The sequence below is a fragment of the Melitaea cinxia genome, chromosome 9, assembly GCF_905220565.1.
Source record: "Melitaea cinxia chromosome 9, ilMelCinx1.1, whole genome shotgun sequence".
Classification (NCBI taxonomy): domain Eukaryota; kingdom Metazoa; phylum Arthropoda; class Insecta; order Lepidoptera; family Nymphalidae; genus Melitaea; species Melitaea cinxia.
In genome coordinates, this window is record NC_059402.1 from 1748163 (window position 1) to 1771833 (window position 23671).

The 23671-nt window shown below is 33.9% G+C and overlaps 1 protein-coding gene across 1 annotated transcript in view; it reads left to right on the plus strand.

The window, feature by feature from the left end:
* Positions 1-1390: 1390 nt before the first annotated feature.
* Positions 1391-23671, plus strand: part of LOC123656331 (amyloid protein-binding protein 2) — an 85109-nt gene continuing 62828 nt past the window's right edge. The window contains exon 1 of the mRNA XM_045592030.1: positions 1391-1619. Within this exon, the coding sequence (XP_045447986.1) occupies positions 1443-1619 (177 nt within the window). The 5' untranslated portion in view covers positions 1391-1442. The remainder of the gene's footprint in view (positions 1620-23671) is intronic.

The window sequence follows — 23671 nt, forward strand, 5'->3', positions numbered from 1 at the left end:
ATTAGGTTAGTTTGAGTAATTATTAAGGGCTAAACAAAATGTTTAGTCTGCTGTTTGTTACTGTTCTTTTTTTTTTAAAGAATATTTATTTTTTTGAAGTTTGGTAAAGTGCATGATGTAAATACAGCACAAATGGTAGTTATTCTACTTCCAGCTTCCATACTGTGAGTAAATCTATGCCTATATTTGTGTCATTATTTCTTTTAAACTACTCCGGCGACGTTTTGCAAACAAATGGTTCTCTTAATGGTAAGCGGTTACCATAATCCATTGACGCCTACACCACTAGGATCATTCCAAACTTATTGTTGACTCTATTTATATCTATAGGAACACAACACCACTTTAGAGCAGTATTATTTGGCTGTGATCTGTAAGATTGAGATGCAACCCCAGTTGTATGTATACACAGCGGTGGTTTTTATAATAGTGATGATTGAACTTTATGATGAAATCAAGCACGTGAAAATAATTGGTAATAGTTAGTGTGCTAAATTTCGATGATGTACATATCGACACAAAACGTTTTTAAAATGTCGCTAACTTTATTAAAAAATAAAAACAATTTTGTGTTCTATTTCCGTGTTAAAGGTTAACAAATTAAATAAAGGTCATCTGACTTAGATAACTGTTACATTATTTATATTTATTTATCTACAAAAATGTTAAAAACAATGATATAGGTATATACTACTTTTTTTTGAATAAATTACACATTGAAATTTAATAGTGTCACAGTTCTAGTACAAATATTTTATGGCTCTTATATTTATTTTTGAACCATTTTAAAAATGTGACATGATTTATATTTCACGACGCGTTAGCCGCGGTGCAACAGTCACAGCACTGGTTTGTGGCTGTTGCGCTGGCGGTTGCGGGTTCGATCTCCGCACATGACAAACATTTGTATTGGCCTGTTGGTCTAGGTCATGGGTGTTTGTGCAGTCCTTGTTTCCTCTGTACCGTGCCTCGAAGAGCACGTTAATCCGTCGATCCCTGTTGTTATCATGTACACCTGATAGCGATCGTTAGGTTAGCGAGGTGTACTAACTCTGATCCAAAGAGTAAAATAACTTGCTTATACAGCTCTGATCCTTCTCCTACATGAGGAAAGAGGCCTATGCCCAGCAGTGAGATATTACAGGCTGAAGCGATTTATATTTCACAGGCTAAATACAATTAAAAACACCCGCGCAGAAATACGCAATCACCGCACCCTTGTTTTGTTACTTATCACATGACCCCCAAAATTGTGATAAAAAAAAGATTCTTTGGTTATTTATTATAGGATTTTATCCACCAATAGAATTATAATACAGCTACAAATTGACCAATGGCAAGCGAGGAACCGACTTGAACATCGCGCGAATCGATCTGTGCTGTCATTGACATTTGTCGCAGCCCTCTGTAAATTGAAGCGAGTTCCATTCTTACTCGCCAAAATGGCTGACGCGTCGGCGGCGGTGCGCGCGGTGAGCGTGGTGTGCGTGAAAAAAATACCTGATAATTTGTACGAGGTGTGTTTGACAAATTTAGTGAACTACTTGCAGAAATGCAAGTGTGAAAGGAATGATTTGCGGTCGTTGCCGGATAGCATCCTTATGGATGTTTATTACAAGGTGAGTGCGATAAATGCCCGTCTTATCTACGAAAAGTGAACAAAAATGCACCGTTAGTTGGCGAATGTTGTATCTTTCGCTGTGGTTAGTATCGAGGGACGGGATAGTGATAAAAAGATGGTAATTGATAAAATAATAATGTTATCCTCGTATCGGGTCACGGTCATGTGATTACTGCTGTACGGATCCGTAAATCACTTTCACCGTTGCGAGACCATTCGTCATACGATCCTCGGTTCTTTGTTGCGAAATCCAGTGTCTTAAACACGTTTTCTATCTTTCTATTAACATATTTCATAAGTTTTATCGTGACCGTGTAATAGGTTTAGAATACTATGAGATTAATTATCATCAAAACAACAATAAAACTGCATTTTTTTTAGGGATTCCTCTCGATTTTCCTTTCTAATAAGTGTATTTCAACTAAATATGAAGGTAATAGTATGTTAAAAAAAGAAACCGGAAAATATTATTGATATCCGATAGCAAATTTGCTTATAAAATGAAAACAAAAACTGCAAACCCTTCGTCTATCGTAACGTTATTAGTGACGTCCTTTGTTTACACTTAACAATTGATATCCAATAGCATATTTGTGTAAGTACATTACATGCGAAATTGTTTTATTTGTTTTAAATTAAACTATAATGATAATTACAATAAAAATAAAATAATTAAGTAGGTTAAGTATACATACTGAATAACTTTCATCTGACGATTGGCTTATGTTGCCTCAATACTGCAATTACTTATGTAATATAATTTTTAGTTTACTGTACAATACAATAATAATTTTACAGAATTCAAATTAAACAGCAATCGTAGAACGTATTTTATACACCCGGGATAAAATGATCAGACCTGAAATTGGACATGATCATGCCTGTCCATGCCTGTTCATGCCTGCCCATGTCTGTTCATGCCTGTCCATGTCTGTTCATGCCTGTCCATGTCTGTTCATGCCTCTCCATGTCTGTTCATGCCTGTCCATGTCTGATCATCTCTGATCTAGCCTGGAAAAGCAATGAAACCATATACCAGCTCTGTTCAGATTTGGTATATTGATTCATGTCTGTGATAAAAGAAAAATTTTACAAATTATAATGAATACATTTTACGCCATTTATTGATAAACTTACAAAAGTTTAATAATTGACAGATTATTAATCGTTAAATGTGTATAAATATACATGTACATACGTTAAACATTTTTTAAAAAATCTTGACATATTTGGTCATTTACATAAATAATTGCCCACTACAATGCTATGAAAATTTTTTTTATCTGTAAGTTGGTAATTATATATTTTAATAAAAGTTTACAAACAAATGCGGGACTCAGTATTTTGTATTTATAATAGTTTCTCATCATTTGTTTAAACAAAAATATAAATACAAATGATAGAGTGAAACTAGTTCATGAAATATTGAAAGAAAGTGAAGTGTTATTTAAACTGGTGAAAGAAAATATAAACGAAAAGTAATTGAATTCAAGTAAGATATTTTATTCATTTCTTTAAACTGCTATGGAATCATTATCATTTTCAATACTTAAATAAATATTTTGGCTATTTTAATAACACGTAACCTAACATCTATCCAAAGAATAAAAATGATTAAGTAGTTGAAATTTAATGCATTTTAGATACTTAGATTAGAAACATTGATTTACATTAGATGTAAAAACATTTATTCTTAATTCCAAATAATTGATTAATACTCATGGAATTTTTCAAAAACTAAATTTTAATATATCTTAATATATATAAATCTCGTGTCACAATGTTTGTCCTCAATGGACTCCTAAACTACTTAACCGATTTTAGTCAAATTTGCACACCGTGTGCAGTTTGATCCAACTTAAAAGATAGGCTATATTTTATTTTGATATATTATGTTATTATTATATTACAGAAAAAATATGGTGATACGAAGTTCGCCAGGTCAGCTAGTATTATTATATATTTAGTTAAATATTAATTAATAAGAATAACTCTGAAAAATATTCCATCTGGGCTAATTTCTGTGTGTTATTAAAAATTATTATTTATATTTTGAAGGAAGTGAGCAAGAGGATAATGGAGTACAAACGAAATCATAACAATGGTATTGCCATGTTGTAAAAAAGATAATTAGTTTTATGAATACTAAACTTTTACTTATCATTAATATTTTAACTGTATTCTTATACTTTCCAATTATTCACACATAACACATTTAAATTTCATCGAGATCTGATTACAACTTTTGGAGTAATCTTTGATAATGCATATTTACTTGACTAATTTTTCGTCTACCTACGTTGTATTACTTGTCAATGTATTGAAGTCAGTTTTTTTTTTCGTTTGCCAGCAAACACAATTATACAAATTATAATTATATTTATTTTTAATAAATTATAGTTGAAGTGAAGCTACCACAGATTCCTAATGTAGGTTCTGCAGAGAAGAATCTGCAATAAACTCCGCAGTTATCACGACGAAAGATCGCTGTCAGATATCTATGATAACAACCATCATGAGTACGTCTAAAAATTAAATTGTTATGCACATTTTTTCATAGTCTAATATTATAAATAAAGTTTTAAATGGTCACAGAACAATGCAAGTGAGTGTAGGTATCTAAACATACTCTGGCCGTCACGTGTTATGATCTGCTTGCAAAATACATTGTAACCATTTATGATAAGGGTTATTTGTAACTATTATGTTACAGTAAAAATTACTTATTTAAAATATTTTGTCTCGTGAAATCGCTAATATTATCTCGTGTTTGAGCGCATTATGTTATGAAAGTTGTAAGAAAATTGCGTTATAAAGATAAACAACACGTAATTATTGTATAATGTGTTTTCCAAGAAAAGTTAAGTATTAATTAACTAACGTAACGTAGTCGTGGTGTCAGAATTAGAGCGACGATAAATTCTGATAAATTTTAGAATAAAATAAAAGACAGTGAATATTTTATTCCAAATAAGTTTTTTATTTCAATTATTAAACGTGTATTTATTAATTTATTGTAAACGATGTGAAGCTACCGCCGATTCGAAACGTAGATTCTGACTGAGAAGAATTGGCAAAAACTCAGCAGTTACTTTTTTAAAAACCACCAGTTACAATTGTCATTTACGGAATTTTATACCGAGTAATATGATTTTGTCCTATCATTACAATTATAAAGTTGTTTTACATTTACTAAACAATACAACGAAATAAATGATACAAAATACTTATCTGTAATGACGTCACTAACACCTCGAGTAGTTGTCACCGCCAAACAGTAGGTACTTCAATATTATATAAACCTATATATATTATATCGATGGCTCCTAAGTATACTGAGTCAACTAACAATTTTCGATAATATAATTTATAAGATATTAATAACATTTACTTCATTTCCTATTTACTTACCTATGTAAAAAAAATTCCTAATAATAAAATAATCCCTATAAATAATGAAAAAAAAAAAAACATTATTTCATAAATTAATGCCATAATATGAATTTTATTTTACACAGTTTAGGGCTATCAATATATTTAATTCAAAATGATTATTTTTTTTTCTTGATTGTGTTAACATTTGAAATATTATCAACCTTATGCTCTTCTTATCGACTTCCTGTAAAGTTATTAGAAGTAGAGTTGACTCAGTATACTTAGGAGCCATCGATATATAAAATCTATGTATATTATTAATCATACTAAAATATACGTTAATCTATTAACGAATAGTAACTCTACAAAACACTCACCGGTAAAGCTTTAGATTAGGTAAAACCGAATTTCGGGACCGTGGGGGGGATGGGGGGGGAGAGGGTGGGGAACGCTACCCCTGGTACCACTGTCACACCTCGGAACCCCGTGGTTATGGAGATATCCATGGTTAAAGTTTTGAGGTTAGAAGAAGAATTTCGAAAGTTAGAGGAACGCTTGGCTCCGGCGCTGCGGGAAGTGCAGCCCTTCCGCCCTTGCGTGCGAAAGCACGCTCACTCATGCTCCGTTCCGCAGCGGAGGCTGGTCGCCGAAGGCGACCAGCCTCAGCCGCTCCTCTACGCATTCGTTCGCGCGCTTTCGCACGGCGGGCGAGGGCTGCCCTCCCTCCGCGCCTCCGCGGCACAAAAAAAACACTCTAGGGGTAGGACAGACCAAGACCACGTGGACAGTGGGGTGCTCCGATTCGGTTTTGGGTATTTTTCGAATTTCTAAACCTATATTCTAGCACGCAATGTTACTAATTTTATTAGAATATTATGTCTGACGCGTTATTTTGTTTAAAACTGTCGATTTGTCAGTCGTTAAGCGTCAGTTCGCATCGTTTGTTGATCTTGCAATCGAGATCGTTTTTACGTAAATTTGTTCGAAAATAAAATGTGAAAGTTGGTGAATGGAGCATATGAGTGCACTTCCCGCTGCACCGGAGTTAAGGTGGAGTCAGACACGGAGCTCTAAGGTATTGTAATATCTCTGAATCACGTAAAGTTAACCCCAAAACTTCAAACACGATATCTTCGAAACCACAGGGTTTACGCGAAACGCACACTACGGGGGGCTAAAAAACCCACCCTCCCCACCACCCTTTACCCTCCCACCCCCATTTCACCCCATAAATTGGAGGCCACTTAACTAACAAATGACCAATTCTTCTTCTAACCTCAAAACTTTAACCATCGATATCTCCATAACCATGGGGTTCCGAGGTGTGATAGTGGAACCAGGGGTAGTGTTCCCCACCCTCCCCTCCCCCATCCCTCCACGGTCCCGAAATTCGGTTTTACCTAATCTAGATCTTAGCCCACTCACCAACAATAACAGTAATAATATTAAAATCTTATTAAAATTGTTCGAATCAATAAAACAGTCAATACAACTTTCCTCCAATGTCAATATTAAATCTCCCAAAAAACTGGGTTGGTCATAATCTTTATATCTAAAATATTAATCAATACATATAATAAAAAGTAACGGCTCGCTGTCTGTACATGGAAGATATATGCGAAAAAATATTATTGGGACCTTCCTCAACGCAAATAGCTCCCAAAACAATGATTGTCAGAATTTTTGCCTGTGAGTTGTGCACTATATTGTGTCAACCTTATCGTAATTATTGTTTGTATCATATTAATCGGTTCATTAATAAAAAAAAGTTGTACCAAATTAAAGAATCACGTTGAACATGGAAAGTCACTATCCACACGGACGAAGTCGCGAGCACAGCTAGTTATCTATATAATATATATAAACGCGAAAGGTCACTCATCACGAAATCTCCAAAACTATAACACCTGAAAACTTGAAATTTGGCAGGTAGGCTCCTTATAAGACGTAGGCATCCGCTAAGAACGGATTTTATGAAAAACGACTCCTAAGGGGGTAAAACGGAGGTGTGAAGTTTGTATGAAAGTCCTATGTTTTTGAAGTAAGAGACTTGAAATTTCAAATGTAAGCTTTATAGATGGTGAAAAGGTGTCCAAATAATGTATCTTTAGAAATCAACTCCCTTTTGGGGTTAAAACGGGGGATGGTAGATTGACTCACTCATCACGAAATCTCCGAAACTATAACAGCTACAAACTTGAAATTTGGCAGGTAGGTTTCTTATAGGGCGTAGACATCCGCTAAGAACTGATTTTACGAAAATCATATGATTTTATGATAAAGCGGGGGTCGGAAGTTTGTATGAAAGTCTTATGTTTTTGAAGTAAGAGACTTGAAATTTAAAATATATGCTCTATAGATGATGAGAAGGTGTCGTAATCTATATATATATATATATATATATATATATATATATATATATATAAAAGAGAAAGGTCATTAACTCACTCATCACGAGAACTCAAAAACCGCTGGATGGTCTATCTATCCAGGTTGGACAAAGATAAAATTTGGCAGGGAAGTAGATTATAGTTAGCAGACGGCCGCTAAGACGGATTTGACGATATTACACCTCTAAGGGGGTTTAATTGGGGTTGATAGTTTGTATGAAACATATACAGCCTGAAAATAAAACTAAAAATGTGGTGTATACAGAGGTTTTATAAAAATAACTATTAAATTATACTAAATTGTGCCTTTTAAAAAGTTACTCAGTTTGATAAGCATTTCAAGTGACTGAAATAAAAAAATAATTTGCGTTAAACATCTTAATAGTAATGCATATCTTCATAACCACGCGGACGTAGTCGCGGGCAACAGTTAGTGTATTATAAAACAAAGTCCCCAAAAGTATATGTGATCGATTCGCTCAAAATCTACTGAACGGATTTTCATGCGGTTTCACCATTGGAGAGAGGGCTCCACCATTGGCAAGAAGAAGGTTTACGGAACGGCTAAGCCGATTTTGATGAGAGTTTCACTGGAAGTTTGCCGGGAAAACTTTGTGACACACTAATTTCAACGCGGGCGAAGCCGCGGGTACAGCTAGTTTTAATATATATACAAATCTATACTCTCTATAACGTCCCACTATGACAATGAGGACGCTGCTGGGCTAGTGGTAAGTCTGTTCGTGTTCTGGCCGTCCCGGGAGTCCCACGCTCGTCGCCTTTGGGCGCCGGGGCTAACGTGTGAAAAAATGGTAACGATATATTATGGCATTGCTTGTTACCATTTTGTGCGTTAATTAAGACATAAACATATCTTATGCCTGTCTATATTGTTTCTTTATTATCGCCGTGCTCGTTTAACGTAATCTTTAGTCACGTTTGTTACGAAAGTTTTTTTTATATCTATTTTTAATGTTTTCTAAGCGCAATAATGATTATTAAAAATATGCTTTAGTGAGAGGCGGACGCGAATATACTCTTTTCCCCAATCCAAGCACACAACAAGATCTTATCTTAGTGATATCTTTAATTTTATATAGGTATAATACTAGCTGGTCCCGCGAATGCGTCCGCGTGGAATTTAAAATGAATAATTGTTCAGTTCGCAGAGACACAATATAAATAAAATTTTAAAATAAAAGTATTCTAAGTTACTTCTTGTACATCAGCTATCTGCCAGTGAAAGTTGCGTCAAAATTGGTAGAGCCGTTTCAGAGATTGGCCGGTACAAACAGGAAGACAGACAAAAATTGTAAAAAATGTTATTTTGGTCTATATACCGTGTATACATACATATATTACAAACAGACACTAAAATTTTATTTATTTATTTATATAGATTATAGTAACACATAAATATTTAGAATCCTCAATGAAAAAGAAATAAACATGATAAAATGATACAAAACATATTTATTAAAATTAACAAAATCAAAATTATATAATATATTAATACAGAAATGAATTACAAAGAATCTGACAAAAAGAACACAAAAAATAATATGACTAACCGCTTTCCCTCAAACAGATCGTAAGCCTCTTTACCTCCCTAGTGGTATGAAAAAAATACTAGTTCCAGACACTGCACTGCAAACGGATGCTCCTGACTCACACAATTAAACAACCTTTGACTACTGCAAAACTCATGTCTGAATGTTAGCTAAAATTGTTAGTTGAATCACTTGATTTACTTTGGAAAATACCAAAGTAAATTTTGAAACGGTGTAACTGTCGAAAGCTAGCTTTATTGTAAACAAATCTCACGTTATACTTTAACCCATAAACTCCTCAATTCAAGTGAGCTTTCTAAGCTGTTGTGTAAGTCAAGGTACAACTGACTCTGAATGCCTGCTAGAAACCGAGAACTGACGACCATAATTATAATCGTTAGTACGTAAATGTTAAATATTAAATAAAAATCGTGTTAAGTAGTAATTAAAACGTCATTATATCCTTAAAGGTAATGACATTTAAACTTTCGTGTGCTAAATAAACAGATTTTTATATACATTTACGAAAATCTATTAGTAGGTACTTATTACTTACTATGCAATAAACATATGAATAAAAATTCTTGAAATACAATTTAATACTTATACGTAAAACCAAAAGATTCTTAGTCATAGCAATAGTTTTAAACGATCATTTTACTCTACTTATAATATTATTTTATAAAAATAAAATTTTGAAAAGGTATGTTCAGGCCTTATATCCGAACAACTGCATATTATATGCTATTTTCTTACCCTCGCTTTTCTAGGACTAACCTTGAAAAAAAGATAATTGATAATTGTTAACAAACGATAAAAACCGACTTCAATTACATCGACAATTAATACAACGTAAGTAGACGAAAAAAATTAACAAACGCACTAGTCGCCAATACGATTTTCGAAGATTCCCCTCAATTTCTCAGGGATGCCAACAAAAAAAAAAGAATCAGCAAATTCGGCTCATAAACGACAAAGTTATCCGCGAGTACACATAAAAAAATATACGGCCGCAATTTTCCTTTTTTTTCAACCTTCTCTTTTTTTGAAGATGATTAAAAAAAATAATGCGAAAAAAGACACGTTACAAAGTTTGGCGAGTCAATAAGTAGTTGTAATGTAATGAAAATATTCTGTTAGAAGCGGACACGACTTCTCGGGAACCTTTATTGGGTAACAATTGCAGTATCACTGCTTTGTTGCACCAATCATGTGTCTTGACACATCCATTGACCAGGCTAATGTCACGTAAGTGGTTTTGTTATTGTGAACACTTCGTGTATGCTAAGTGCAATATTTAAAACCCATGTAGGCATCTATGTTAAAAGTTAAATCCATTAAATTTACTAGTCATCAAGACATGTGGTCAATGTACTGTTACATAATACCTTCCTAATAAATTTTCTTGAGTAATCAATACTCTATAAATAAATAAAAAAAAATTCTACATACTTAGAAATGAGTTATGTGTCGGAGTTCCGAAACTACACACTGAATCACGATAAACATCTATTTATTACATATATAGGCCATATAAAAGTTCGCGAGAGTGGACTTCAAATACATGACGTTTATCACATAATATATGAACAACTGTAAATAAATGTATTATTGAAATTCATATTAGCTTTTCTTTAAAACCAATAATCTGTCAGAGTAGGAGAAATCAAATATAAGTTATAAATACACACGGTTCTCAATCGGAGTCGGTCGATGACGTATAGTTGCTATCGTCAGTGGCGAATGAAAGGCGATTGTTATTCCGATGGGCCGTTCATCGAAAGTGTGCCTGCACTTGGAATACTGATAGATATCTGATATTAGATTGTCGAAAACACTGGTAGACGTTTTTATCATTTCATCGATATTATGAGCTTTTGTTTTATATATAATAAAGATATCCTCATTTTAATACTGTTTTAGTAATTTATTGTATAATTTTGAGCGCAATATAATCAAAAATATTGTTTTCGTGTTCAGTGATTAATAAAATATCTCTTCATTGGATAAAACTCAAGTTTATTTTATTTTCAATGTGTTGCGTATGTTGGTTGTCCTTGAAATGATTACCCCAGTGGCTAATTAAGGAATTAATCAGCCTATACGTAAAATATTCTCATTAATTCACGGAAGCCATTAAATTATGGCATGTCCATACTGCGTCTGATACACACCAAACTACCGTATTCATTATTCATAAAAAGGCACTATTTTGTATTGCAAATTTTTAATATAAAGCTTGATAAATTGCCATGACCTTTCCGAGTCCCTTAATGCCCAATGATATTGATGTCTTCCGTGTCAATCCACTCTTCATATAACTTTGCTCGCATCTTTTATTTTTTTTTTTCATCATCTCAAACGCTGCTTCACAGCTTTGAAAACACGTTTTATCGCTGTGTAAATATTTTTATATGTTTCTGTTCATGAGAATATCTCTGTTTAAATAAACTTAAGAACCTTATTTCGTGAACGAGATAAACGTAAATGTGACAATGGCTTGCAATTATTTAAAACAGTCGTAAATCCTTTAAGAGACATCATTACAGGCCGCTGCTGGACATAGGACTCCACAGGTTCACGCCGAAAATTTCGTGAACTCATGTTGGTTGTTGACCGCAGAGCTGGCTTTATCGCACCGAAGACGCTGCTGCCCGTCTTCGGTCTGTGTATTTCAAAGCCAGCAGTTGGATGGTTATCCCGCCATAGGTCGGCTTTTTAAGTTCCAAGGTGGTAGTGGAACTGTGTTATCCCTTAGTCGCCTCTTACGACACCCACGGGAAAAGAGGGGGTGGCTATTTTCTTACTACCGTAACCACACAGCATTCTTTAAGAATAAGATTCACTAACGCTCGGTTACTATATTCTTATGCTGTTATATTCAGAAGAATTGTGAACCCGGAAGGCTCTAAATGCAATTGCTCGTGAGATTAACCAATCGTTTTTTGAATAAAGTAATTGTTATTGATTATGTTTGGAGGTTTGTAATACTGTCGACAATAGCTGGCATGACTCCCTTAATACTTATTAAGTATTCCTTTTCATTATCTACCACTCTATAATTATCATAAAGAGGAAAGTATAGTTTGTTTAGTTCGATCGATTTATACTTTTGCAATGAAAATAATGTATCACTAAAATAAACTAAAAATATTCCGTAGGTGAAATGGACTCAAATATTCAGCATCCTAATATTATGTACACGACTCATTATTGCGCGTGCAGTACGGTGCAACGCATCTATTGTTGTATACTTAGCTCTAAGTCTCTAACAAAGCAATTTTAAACACTTATATTTAGTATAAAAATTACTGGTAAACCTAATGAATGAATAAATTACACAGCCTATAAAACACAAATAAATAATTAAACAGCGTAAATTATTACGCAGAGTATAGCAAGAACTCAACTTCGTAAAGAAGACAACGTGGTAAAAAACGTGATTTTAACTTCGTACCTAAAGAAAACTTACTAAGGAAAAATAATCACTGAAAATGGGTCACGTTAAGCTCATAACACGATTCGACGGTGGTCAGGCGGTTCAGCACAAACTGGTCGATCCTTTACCGTTAGATTGAGCGCGTCTCGGTACCGCTAGCGATTAGCATTTGTAGGTGAAGGCGAACCAGACGGTGGCCCGGCGCTTTTGTAATTATAACACATTTAATGTTTACAGACGCTGAATATTGCGCAAAATGGGCTTTGTGGGAATTGGGGTAATTTACCTTTATGCCTCTGTACTTATAAATATTATTTATATTATATATTTCAAGTGACAGAATCATTTTTGATAGTAACAATTTAATTTAATGATTATGATAGTACTTCACATAATATTTCATTCTTTTATCTTTTATAGCTTTTTCTATTCTGTGTACCATCCCTAATAAATAAATTAACTAAAAATTGACTTGGATCATTACCTCTTCACTCCATTATAAAGGGGACAAAATTATGTTATGTTATTTGAATAAAATTATGCAGATGTGTACATTGTGTTAATGACGTGATATTTATAAATCATTTTCGTATTGGATTCTTATATGTATTTGTTGTAGTTAAACTTGGACTCTTTTTTATTTTGATAATGTGACAAATACGGAAATTCAGCGCGTAATGAGAAGCAACGGATGTTTATCTTTAATACAATTCAAAGTTTAATATTTTGTATAGAATTATCTGTGGAATTGACTTGCTTTGAAAGTTTTTGCTTTAATTATATTTTTCACTATCTTTTATCTTATATTAATGTTTACCACTATTATTAAGGGCCTTTATAACTTCGGTCTATATAAATATTACTCGTATTATATGGCGATAGCTAATCTAATCGTATTCGCGTAGATTTTGACGTCATAATAATCAACATGTTTTCCTCTCGAGTGCTATTTCTACATACAAATTAAACGTACTCAAATATCATAAAGATTAAATTTATTTATACGTAATGACGCCCATTGTATTAAATCAGATAAGATAATAATTATATGCTTTATGGAACATCCTCCTATGTGTTTATGTGTCACAATTATAGAATTCTAGGTAAATATTTTTCATGGTTTTTTTTTTGTGGGATCTGAAGGAAAGAGAGATTAAAAGATGATAGAAAAAAACCTTAAACTTTTTTAGTGATCGAAAGTACCTACCTATACATATACACGATAGTAACTACTCGTATATTGAATGAGCTAATAATACTGTCCACGCATTCAGCCTGTAACATCCTACGGTTGGGCGTAGGCCTCTTTCTATATGTAGAAGAAGGATAGGAGATTTTTTTATTTATATATACATACATATTTAAAGTAACGATGGATATTAGGTATTTATGATAACAATCGAGATCGACAGCTTAACGTGCTCTCCGAGGCACAGTGTGAAGACCCACGAGGACAGACATCCAGACCGTCGGTGTTTTAGGCGGCTTCTCGCACCACTACAGCAGAGTGGTTGTTAGAATATTGTCCAAATCAAAATAACAAAATAGTCAATTTTCGGGTACCTATTTTAACTAAAAGGCAACTTCTGTCGTAGAACAGAATGATTTTATTTGTGTCTGTATAAGTATCATAATAATGTTAGTTGATATTATGTAAGTCTATTTTTATATAAGCCAAGCTTTAATTGCTAGTATTAAACAAAACGACGTTTTGACCTAGTATTTAATGATGCTGCGCTTGTAAAGCTCTTTGAGTTTTTGTTCAGCGAGTCAAAGAAAAAAAGAAAATTTTCCTCGGTACGTTTGAAACGTCCATGTTTTCACTTGAGCTACTGTTTTCAGAACTAAAACGCTGTGTTAACATTTGCTATGCCCGTTAAATCTATTTAAATCAAATTTATTACTTTTAGGTTGAACTTATTATCAGACGAATACGGTTTTACCCATACACTACTCAACTTTCTCATATCACAGTAGTTTTAACGAGAAAATGTTATTATCAGTATGTTAGATTGCGAAATAACGCTACAAAGAGGTGAACATACCTTTCAGTTTTATTGGACTGTAGAAGGACTTGCTTTTTGAACTCAAATTTTCGCCTAAATTTATGAATTTGGACTAAAATAGCGGATATATTTATTAAGTTTTCCGAGTGCAGTATTTTCTCTAATGCTAATATTCTTCGAATTCGTCTTCTCTGTTCGTTTACCATTTGTAAGTCATTGCCAGCTTAAAGCTCCTCGCCCTTGGCTTTTAAGACGAATCTCACATTTTCCTCAAATGCAACGTTCGTCTTTTATATATGTAGGTATATAACGTATTCTTTTATTTATTCCGACTAAAGACCAAACTCTGGAAAAGACGCTTTTCCTGCTACAGTGTAGTCAGTGGCCGATCTATCATTGTGGGCACGATGAGCATGCTCACAACCATAGGCTTATTAAACCTTGGGCCAAAAGGTCCATGGTCTAAGATGAAATTCTGCGAGGGGTAGCGCAAGCCGAGAGATACATACTATAGTGGTGAAAAATTAATTTATTTTTACAACAGTGGATAACTAAAAAGAAAAAGAAGTCACCCGAATATTACATTTTCCCTTGAATATTTCATGAGCGAATCCGACTAGCACTCGGCCGATTTTCGGGTGGCTGTGAACACAACATTTGTTGAGAGCTGGATCCGCGCCTGAGTGTGGTCCTATGACAATTTCCTATAACACCGTACGATGCTGTATTACAGTCTTATCCATGTAATAATTCCATCTCAATATACAGTATACTGCAATTACTATTATCATTATCACATGTCTAAGCCACCGTTTTGGAAATAGGAAGTTGTGGAGCAAACAAGTTTACGACTTCGGAATTGTTTATGTGTAATTTATATGAGTAATAAAATCATCGAAATGCGTCACATCAGCTCCCAACCATTTTTACCGCCTCCATTGTAATCGACACATGATATATTTGACTAACATTTTGTATTTCTTTAACCAGCGTGTAAAATGATTTATTCATAACAGTTTCTTAATATTTTAAGGAAAACGAACGAGTGTGCTTTAGACTACACGACTGAAGTAAAACTTGTGCACAATAGGCCTGCATTGTATGTTAGATATATGAAACGTAACTGACTACAAGAGTTAGAGAGAAAGGAAATGTTTGCTTGCTTCTCTTTCTCTTGCTTCGTTCGCCTCGTCCGAACAAAATTTTCGTAACGCTCTCGTCACGTATTCACCAGCTTACTCCACAAGTCAAGCGCGCGTAAAGAAGTTTTACTTAAAAAAATGGTGATTCAATGAACTGTTTTTGGTGTTTGGTCCTTAACTAAAGATAAAATCCTGATATAAAAATATGAGAGTTCAATTTGTTTGTTGAAACAGTATCACTGTCATGCCTTGTGAGTGACCGCGCAACGTCTATTGCGGCAAAGACATAATATATCTATACAAATAAATAAAATTGGAGCGTCTGTTTGTAATATTTAAATAACCGCTTTTTACTAAATGCATATGGATGTATAACCGGTACATAATATACCAAAATAACATTTTTTGTGTCTGTTTGTTCCGGCTAATCTATGAAACGGCTGGACCGATTTTGACGGGACTTTCACTGGCAGATAGCTAACTTAATAAGGAGAAATTTAGGCAACTTTTATTTAAAAAATGTATTTATTTTATAAATCTGCGAACTGATTTATAACTTTTTCGTTAAATTCCACGCGGATGAAGTCGCGGGCACAGCTACTCTTTAAATATAACGGTAAAACAGTAAACTCCAGTCATGTGTCGGAGCAAATCCTGAATTATGTATGGAAATATAATTTGCAATTAAGCAAATAATTTGAATTTTGCGATACCTATTTTAATTTAAATGCATTAACTCTATTAATTGATGTTTAGGCTATAATTATTACCTAATATTCTGAAAACACGTGAACCACAACAATTAATAATTCAATTGTTGTGGTTTATGTATTTTCAGAATATAAGGTAAGTTTTAATATGTAAATATATATAACAACTAGCTGTGCCCGCGACTTCGTCCGCTTGGAATTTAACAAACTAATTATTGTTTAGTTCGCAGAGTTATAAAATATAAAATAATCTAAAATAAAAATAGCCTAAGTTGGAGTCATTATATACATCATACTTACTTCATCAGCTATAGCACATATAACTTATTACATCAGCCATCTGCGGTGAAAGTTCCATCAAAATAGGTCCAGCCGTTTCAAAGATTAGCAAGAACAAACAGACAGACAGACAGACAAAAAATTTTTTAAAAGTTATTTTAGTATTTGTAACGTGTATACATACATACATATAAATTTAGTAAAAAGATGTTATTTTAATATTACGAACAGACACTCCAATTTTATTTATCTGTATAGATATGTTTTCCTTTAACTACTCCAAATTGAAGTATAAATTTAGAAATTAATATAGGGATTGATTCAATACCTATAAATTAAACAACCAAATACAGTTTTGACTATAGTAGGTACCGATTACAGGGTTTGATTTATAGTTTTTTTCATTCAAAATGTTTTTTTGAAGTTAGCTTAAGGTAATATATGGTATATAGGATCTAGACTCTGCGCATACAACACACCATATTGTACTAACTTGTTTATAATAACACTGCAATATACCAGCGTACTCTATCAAAGTTGCATCACCGCGTCGTTAACTATTTTATTTTTTATAATTAATTATCGTTAACTATTTTATTTTTTATTTTTATTGTTAACAGGAAGATTTGTATGAATATCTATACAAAGTATAGAGGTATTCGTTTGTAATGAATTAAGAGCAAAAACTTTAAGTCTATATCTATGTCTTCTAAATGGTATAATTAGAAATTATTTTAGAGGTAGATCACAGGTACTATTAGGTGGAACCGTAGGTACGCTTGTTTTTTTACCTTTGAAGAAAAAAAATATAGTATTTTTCGGATATAGAAAGTTTTGAGTATTCGAAATGGTATAAATAGGGTATTCTGTCGATATAATCATCATTTCGTAGTTATTTTAAATTTAAGTGTTAAGAGTAAGAAGCGGTCAAGTAACAGTGAGTATCATAAAATTATATTACAATCAGCTATTAAATAAACGTAGTGTTGTACCCGCTCGACTCAATATCGATGAAGTATACATCTACTGATTGCAGTCCGGTAAACCGCATCCGGTGTCATTTTGCCCCTACCGGATACGGTGTTGAATTGACGGATCCGGTGATCGGTTTTTCTAAATAATATTTTTTGAGAAACGTACCGCTCTATTGAAAGACAGTGCGTGCTTGAAGCGTAGGAGTCCTTTGGCGCTTAGATAAATCACTTGATTACTAGTTTTCATCAATTTATATTAGTTATAGATGCGTTGTGGTGAATATATTCAAACCTATTTACAGCTGAAACAACACTGAAGTTGCTTGACTTAATGTGCTAGAGGTAAAGAACATTTTTACACTGTAGTTACAGAATACCAGTAAATAGAGTAAATAAAAATGAATGTGTTGCTAAGATCAAAACTCGAGAACGACTGGACAAATCCGGCTAATTCTTTTTGTAAGTTTTCTAATAATTTGTAGTAAGTTCTTACGAAAAGAAAAATAAAAAAAATTGTGTAAATAATTTTAAGAAGAATTTTAATTCTTCTTAAATTTATCTACGCAATTAAAATATTAAAAACTTTAATTTTGCTTTACGGATTAACCACTACGGAAGACGGGACGTCTGTTAGGTTAGCTAGTAGTATTATAAATTATTATCGGTGCTTAAGTTTACATTCATTGCGGCTTCATCTCAGCATCGTTAGTCGCCCGGGTATAACGGGTCACGTCTCACCGTTACGGCATAATTTATAAGTGACGCCCACTAGTGAGCTGATTTTTTTTATCGATAACCACGAAATAACATAAATCAGGTACAATTTTTTTTGTGATTCGTGCGCAGTTATGAGTGGAAAAAGTCGGACTTGCGAGTTCGTTTTTTAAAAATTTTATATTCCAAGAAGATTTTTAAAAAATATTAATTTACTTGGATTTTTGTTGAGGATATTGTCTTTGTTTTAATAGAACTTAATAAAGCACATGCCTACACGCGTTAAACTGTTACTTTAAATAACCGATTTCGAATGAAATTTTCCTTGAAGATGCTCGGAATTTCCAGTACACATTGTGACAACTAGGTACAACGACAACTAAAGTGATGTAGGTGTATATGATGAAAAGTCTTCAAATTTCTGATGCTGACAAAAATAGAATCCATGGGTTTTGAGCTTTTCCGGACCTCGGTCATATATTTTCCTCGTAGGTGCCGTTACGTCATTATACTTTTTAATTTTTCTTCTTATATCATATATTTCAACAATAACACTTAATAGAAAGTCTGACATGCAACGCATTTGTTCCGTAATAAGTAAATTGGCGCAAAGTGTTCGTAAAAACTGTTTATTCCTCATGTAACCGCCCACTCGCTTCGAGAGACCAAGTGAGCAAGAAACGGACCGCAACGAGCGCAATTATTTTATTACTCGCTACAAGACAGATTCACCGCTAGCCGAATGAGTCATATTTAAAGGGTCCATTCATGACACGATTTTGGCACGAAAACACTTGTCTGTGTTGCGTTTAATTGCCACCTGGGGGGTCTAAAGTAAAGTGCATAGTGCGTATACATATCTAAAAGGTAGCAACGTGTCCTGTGTCGACTCTGATGAAAAGTATTTCTGATGAAATTCTTTAATTCGATAGAATGGTTTTTGCTCTGAGTGCGGGTAATATAGGTTTACATGTTATCAACAAATCATTTGTGACTCGTTTGTTGCTGCAATTAGCAAATGTGTTATTTTATATACCTATTAAAACAGCTAATGTCCTCTTGTTAAAACACGTTTTTAAATTTGAAGACTGTTTGTTATGCTATCCTTTAGAAATGCACTTTTTAAAAATTCTTTTTTCTACTAGAAAGTCTTGAGATGAAGTCGAAGGCTATATCGTAACATTTACTAGTCGATCTAGTCTTAGTATAAAATTAAATGTGTTACATTTATTTGAACCATAAACTGGTATTTTCGTTACACGAACAAAACATGTTATTGTATGTATTGTACGCATTTTGCTGCCTTCCGTTTTGCGTCGGAATTTTTCTAACAGTATTTTTTTTAATTCATGATAAGCCTTCAGGTCACGTCTAAGTGATTTGTACGACTACGACTGTCAGAACGTGAATGGCCTCTTTAACATTCTCTCGAATGTTGTTTTAAACGTGTCCAAAATCCAAAAAAAAATATATAGACCAATACCTGCTCAATGTTAATGGAAGTCGATGAAAGTCAAAATCGATTTATTCTAAATGTTCTAATCGTGATTTAAATCGATTTTGAATGATTTCTACGAGTTTTAAGATGAGATTTTATACTGGCTGATTTTATGGACTTTTCCTATTGTCTATGCTCTTAGTATATAATTTTTACGATTAGGGTCAAAATTTTAACGTCATTTTAACTGCGGTTGGGCACATCAGGAAATATCGTGCTCAGAATCTAACTGAGGCCTGGCACAGCAGGAATTTCCTGCTCAAAATATGGAGCAGCCCGACTGTGGTAGTACCTCGACCTTACAGAAGATCACAGCCAAATAATACTGTTTTCAAGCAGTATTGTGTTCCTGTTGGTGAGTAAGGTGACCAGAGCTCCTGGGGGGATTGGGGATTGGGTCGGCAATGCGCTTGCGATGCTTCTGGTGTTGCAGGCGTCTATAAGCTATGGTAATCGCTTACCATCAGGTGAGCCGTACGCTTGTTTGCCGACCTAGTGACATAAAAAAAAATCTAAAGCAATCCGACTGGGGAGTACATCGAACTTACAGGAGATCACAGCCAAATAATACTGCTTTCAAGCAGTGTTGTGTTCCTGTGAAGAGTAAGGTGACCAGACCTGGGAGGATTGGGGGCAGGGTCGGTAATTCGGCTAATTTATTTTTTTGTATGTTCCATAAGGTCCATGGGAAATTTTATAACAAAAAAAAAATCTATTAACTTTTGACAGAACGAAGTCTGTGCTGGTAGCTAGTGACTAATAGATTTTTTAAAACATCATATTTAAAGGCTTGCCAAACTGTAATAATGGTGCTACTATACTGATAGTATATTGCGAGTATAGCTACTAAGCTGGAACTAATTTAGTTACTGTAGTCTGTTATTAATTAAAAAATCCTGAAAACTTGACCTTGCCTTCATAACTTCCTGGCGTAGAACCTTTCACGTGGAAGAAATTCAAAACTTAAATCGTTAGTGTTTTTACTTCCAAACTTCACTGTTTAATTTCAAGGTATATTTGAATAATGCAACAAAGTTGCAAATAGAATGCAAATAGATTGTAATGTTGGATATGACTATGGGGCATGTGAGTATAAAAATAGGTGTATTCCTTTTGTACGTGGTCATTGACCCCGCAGATTACATCTCAACTAAAACCTTGACTATACATGTACAATACTGTTCCACGCGGTTTCAAGCGCGTTAATTTGAGGAAAAACGCACTAAAATATTTTTGAACCATTTCTGTGCAACTCGCTACTTGATGTGGCGACGTTTCATTTAATTTTACATTTATATCTCTTATACGAGCTATACCCATGCGAATAATTCGCACTAAATAAGTATAATAATTATCACTTTACAAAATTACAAAAAAGTTTGTAAGTGTGTTGTTCGTAGTTGAACAAAAAAAATACCGACGGCGTCCAGACAAATCGCAGTAAATCTCACCGGGCGGGGGGGGGGTCTAACCTAATCGAAAAATAGCTCACGTAATTAATGTATGAATTAACCTTAACATATAGACATGCTGTCGCGGACTTTTTTTTAGAACTTTTTATGGGGGATCAACTCCGTTATACATAATTTTTGGTTTGTTTTAAACGTTTACGCAACGTTCGCGACGGAAGATCTCGAGAAAGAATATTTTTCCCCGTTATCGTAATATTTCTTATCTGCTCAACTCCTATTGGTTGTAGGGTAATGTTATATAGCCTTTCTCGGTAAATAGGCTATTCAACACTTTTTTTTTTTTTTAATTCAAACCAGTAGTTCTTGAGATAGGCGCTTTTAAACAAACAAACTCTTCAGCTTTATAATATTGTATAGATTATAAAGAGGAATTTTTTTTTATTGTTTGAAGGCCATAAACTCTAAAACTAATTATAATGGATCGGCTCCTAGAGTTGTTTGTACTGTGTAAGTAATTGAAAGCCGGTTGCGGATATCAATGTTACCTACAGCTATATTTTTAAAAAAAAAAGGAAAAAATCCGGTTTTTATCACTAGTAGGTACATAGTAGTTTATAAGTTTTAGAATAATATGGAAAACTAGTTGACATGTCAAACGTTGTTCTACCGTATAAATTAGTACTTTACGATTACGACCTGTTCACATACGTATCAAATATAATAAGGTTCCACACACAACAAAACACAAGAACAAAAAAAAAATATATAAATATATAAGTCAAGCTGTTTCGAAAGCATCCGACCACATTTTTTTTTAATTTTACGATGTTCCTACTAAAAATATCCCTATATAATTTTCTTTTATTATCTGACTTAGTTCCGTACACGGCTACAGGTACGTTCGTGGTTATATCCTATTGAATATTTTAATCGCGTATAAACTGACGCGACTTCTATTAACTATTATTATTCGTAATAATGAAATAATTATAATTATAAAGTATTATATAAATCCATCGAGATAAAGATGTAGCAAATGGCCGTTCCGCGCTAATTGTAAGGCTGCTAAATACAGTCAGTACAAGCTTTTCTTGTTTTATAACGTAGTTTTTGTTAGAATATTATTATATCTTATTGAGTTTTATTTTACATAAATTATGATTTAACTGACGCCTTACACATACGCGCACAGCAGGAAATATCCAGCTCAAAATATGGATCAGCTCGATTTAGGAAGTACCTTGAACACATACACAAGAAAGAAGATCACAGCTTCTTCGAACTTCGAACTATGTAATTTAGACGAGCAACAACGATTCATCGATTGTTGCTAAACAAACCTTTTTGCTCTGTGTGTAATTGCTGTGTGGTTACGGCAGTAAAGAATATAGCCACCTCCTCTCTTCCCGTGGGTGTCGTAAGATTCGACTAAGGGATAACACAGTTCCACTACCACCTTGGAACTTAAAAAGCGTCTTCAGTGCGACAAAGCCAGCCCTGCGGTCACCAACCCGCCTGCCCAGCGTGGTGACTATGGGCAACACACATGAGCTCACACCGTTTTTAGCGTGAACTTGTGGACGCTATGTCCACCTGTGGACTGCGATAGACTGAAGTGATGATGATGATGAAACTTTTGTTAGTCATGTATTCTCACAATGGCTTGTAGAGTATACTATGCCGTTTATTAGTCTTGAATTGAACCTAATCTTTAGTAAAAAAAAAAAAAAGAAATTCACGGAATTTTCACTGCATGTTGATTTTTATATTGAGTGAGAAACATTCAGTAACACAAATCACATGTTATTACACAAATGAGGCATAGAACGGTTGGTTTAAATCGAAATGTTGGTTAAATTATAAAGATAGTCGTAATAGAAGGGTTTCTTTAATATGTGGCGAAATCATTTGAGTTTTTTGCCACCATAGAAAGATTTTAAAATAATTTAATAAAATAAATCAAAATACTAGGAATTTCTTTAATTAAATTCGTTATTCATGGCGGCAGCAAAATGATAACTAACGGTTTGTAATATTCTTTACAAGTTGTTATCTTAGTGATAGGAAGGAGAAAATTAGGGATCTTCATTTCTTACTTGTTAAGTTGCACATACTCGTATATAGTCGGTATAATCAATAAACATGTTGCGTAACAAATGTAACCCAAAGGTATTACAGCCAAGCGAAATTAATTTCGATTAAAATACATGTTTGACGGTCATCATCATCATCATTACAGCCCATAGAGTCCACTGCTGGACATAAGCCTCCACAAGTTTACGCCAAAAATAACGTGAACTCATGTGTTTTGCCCATAGTCACCACGCTGGGCAGGCGGGTTGGTGACCGCAGTACTGGCTTTGTCGCACCGAAGACGCTGCTGCCCGTCTTCGGCCTGTGTACCTATTTCAAAGCCAGCAGTTGGATGGTTATCCCGCCATCGGTCGGCTACTTAAGTTCCAAGGTGGTTGTGGAATTGTTATCCCTTAGTCGCCTCTTACGACACCCACGGGAAGAGAGGGGGTGGCTAAATTCTTGAGTGCCGTAGCCACACAGCACGA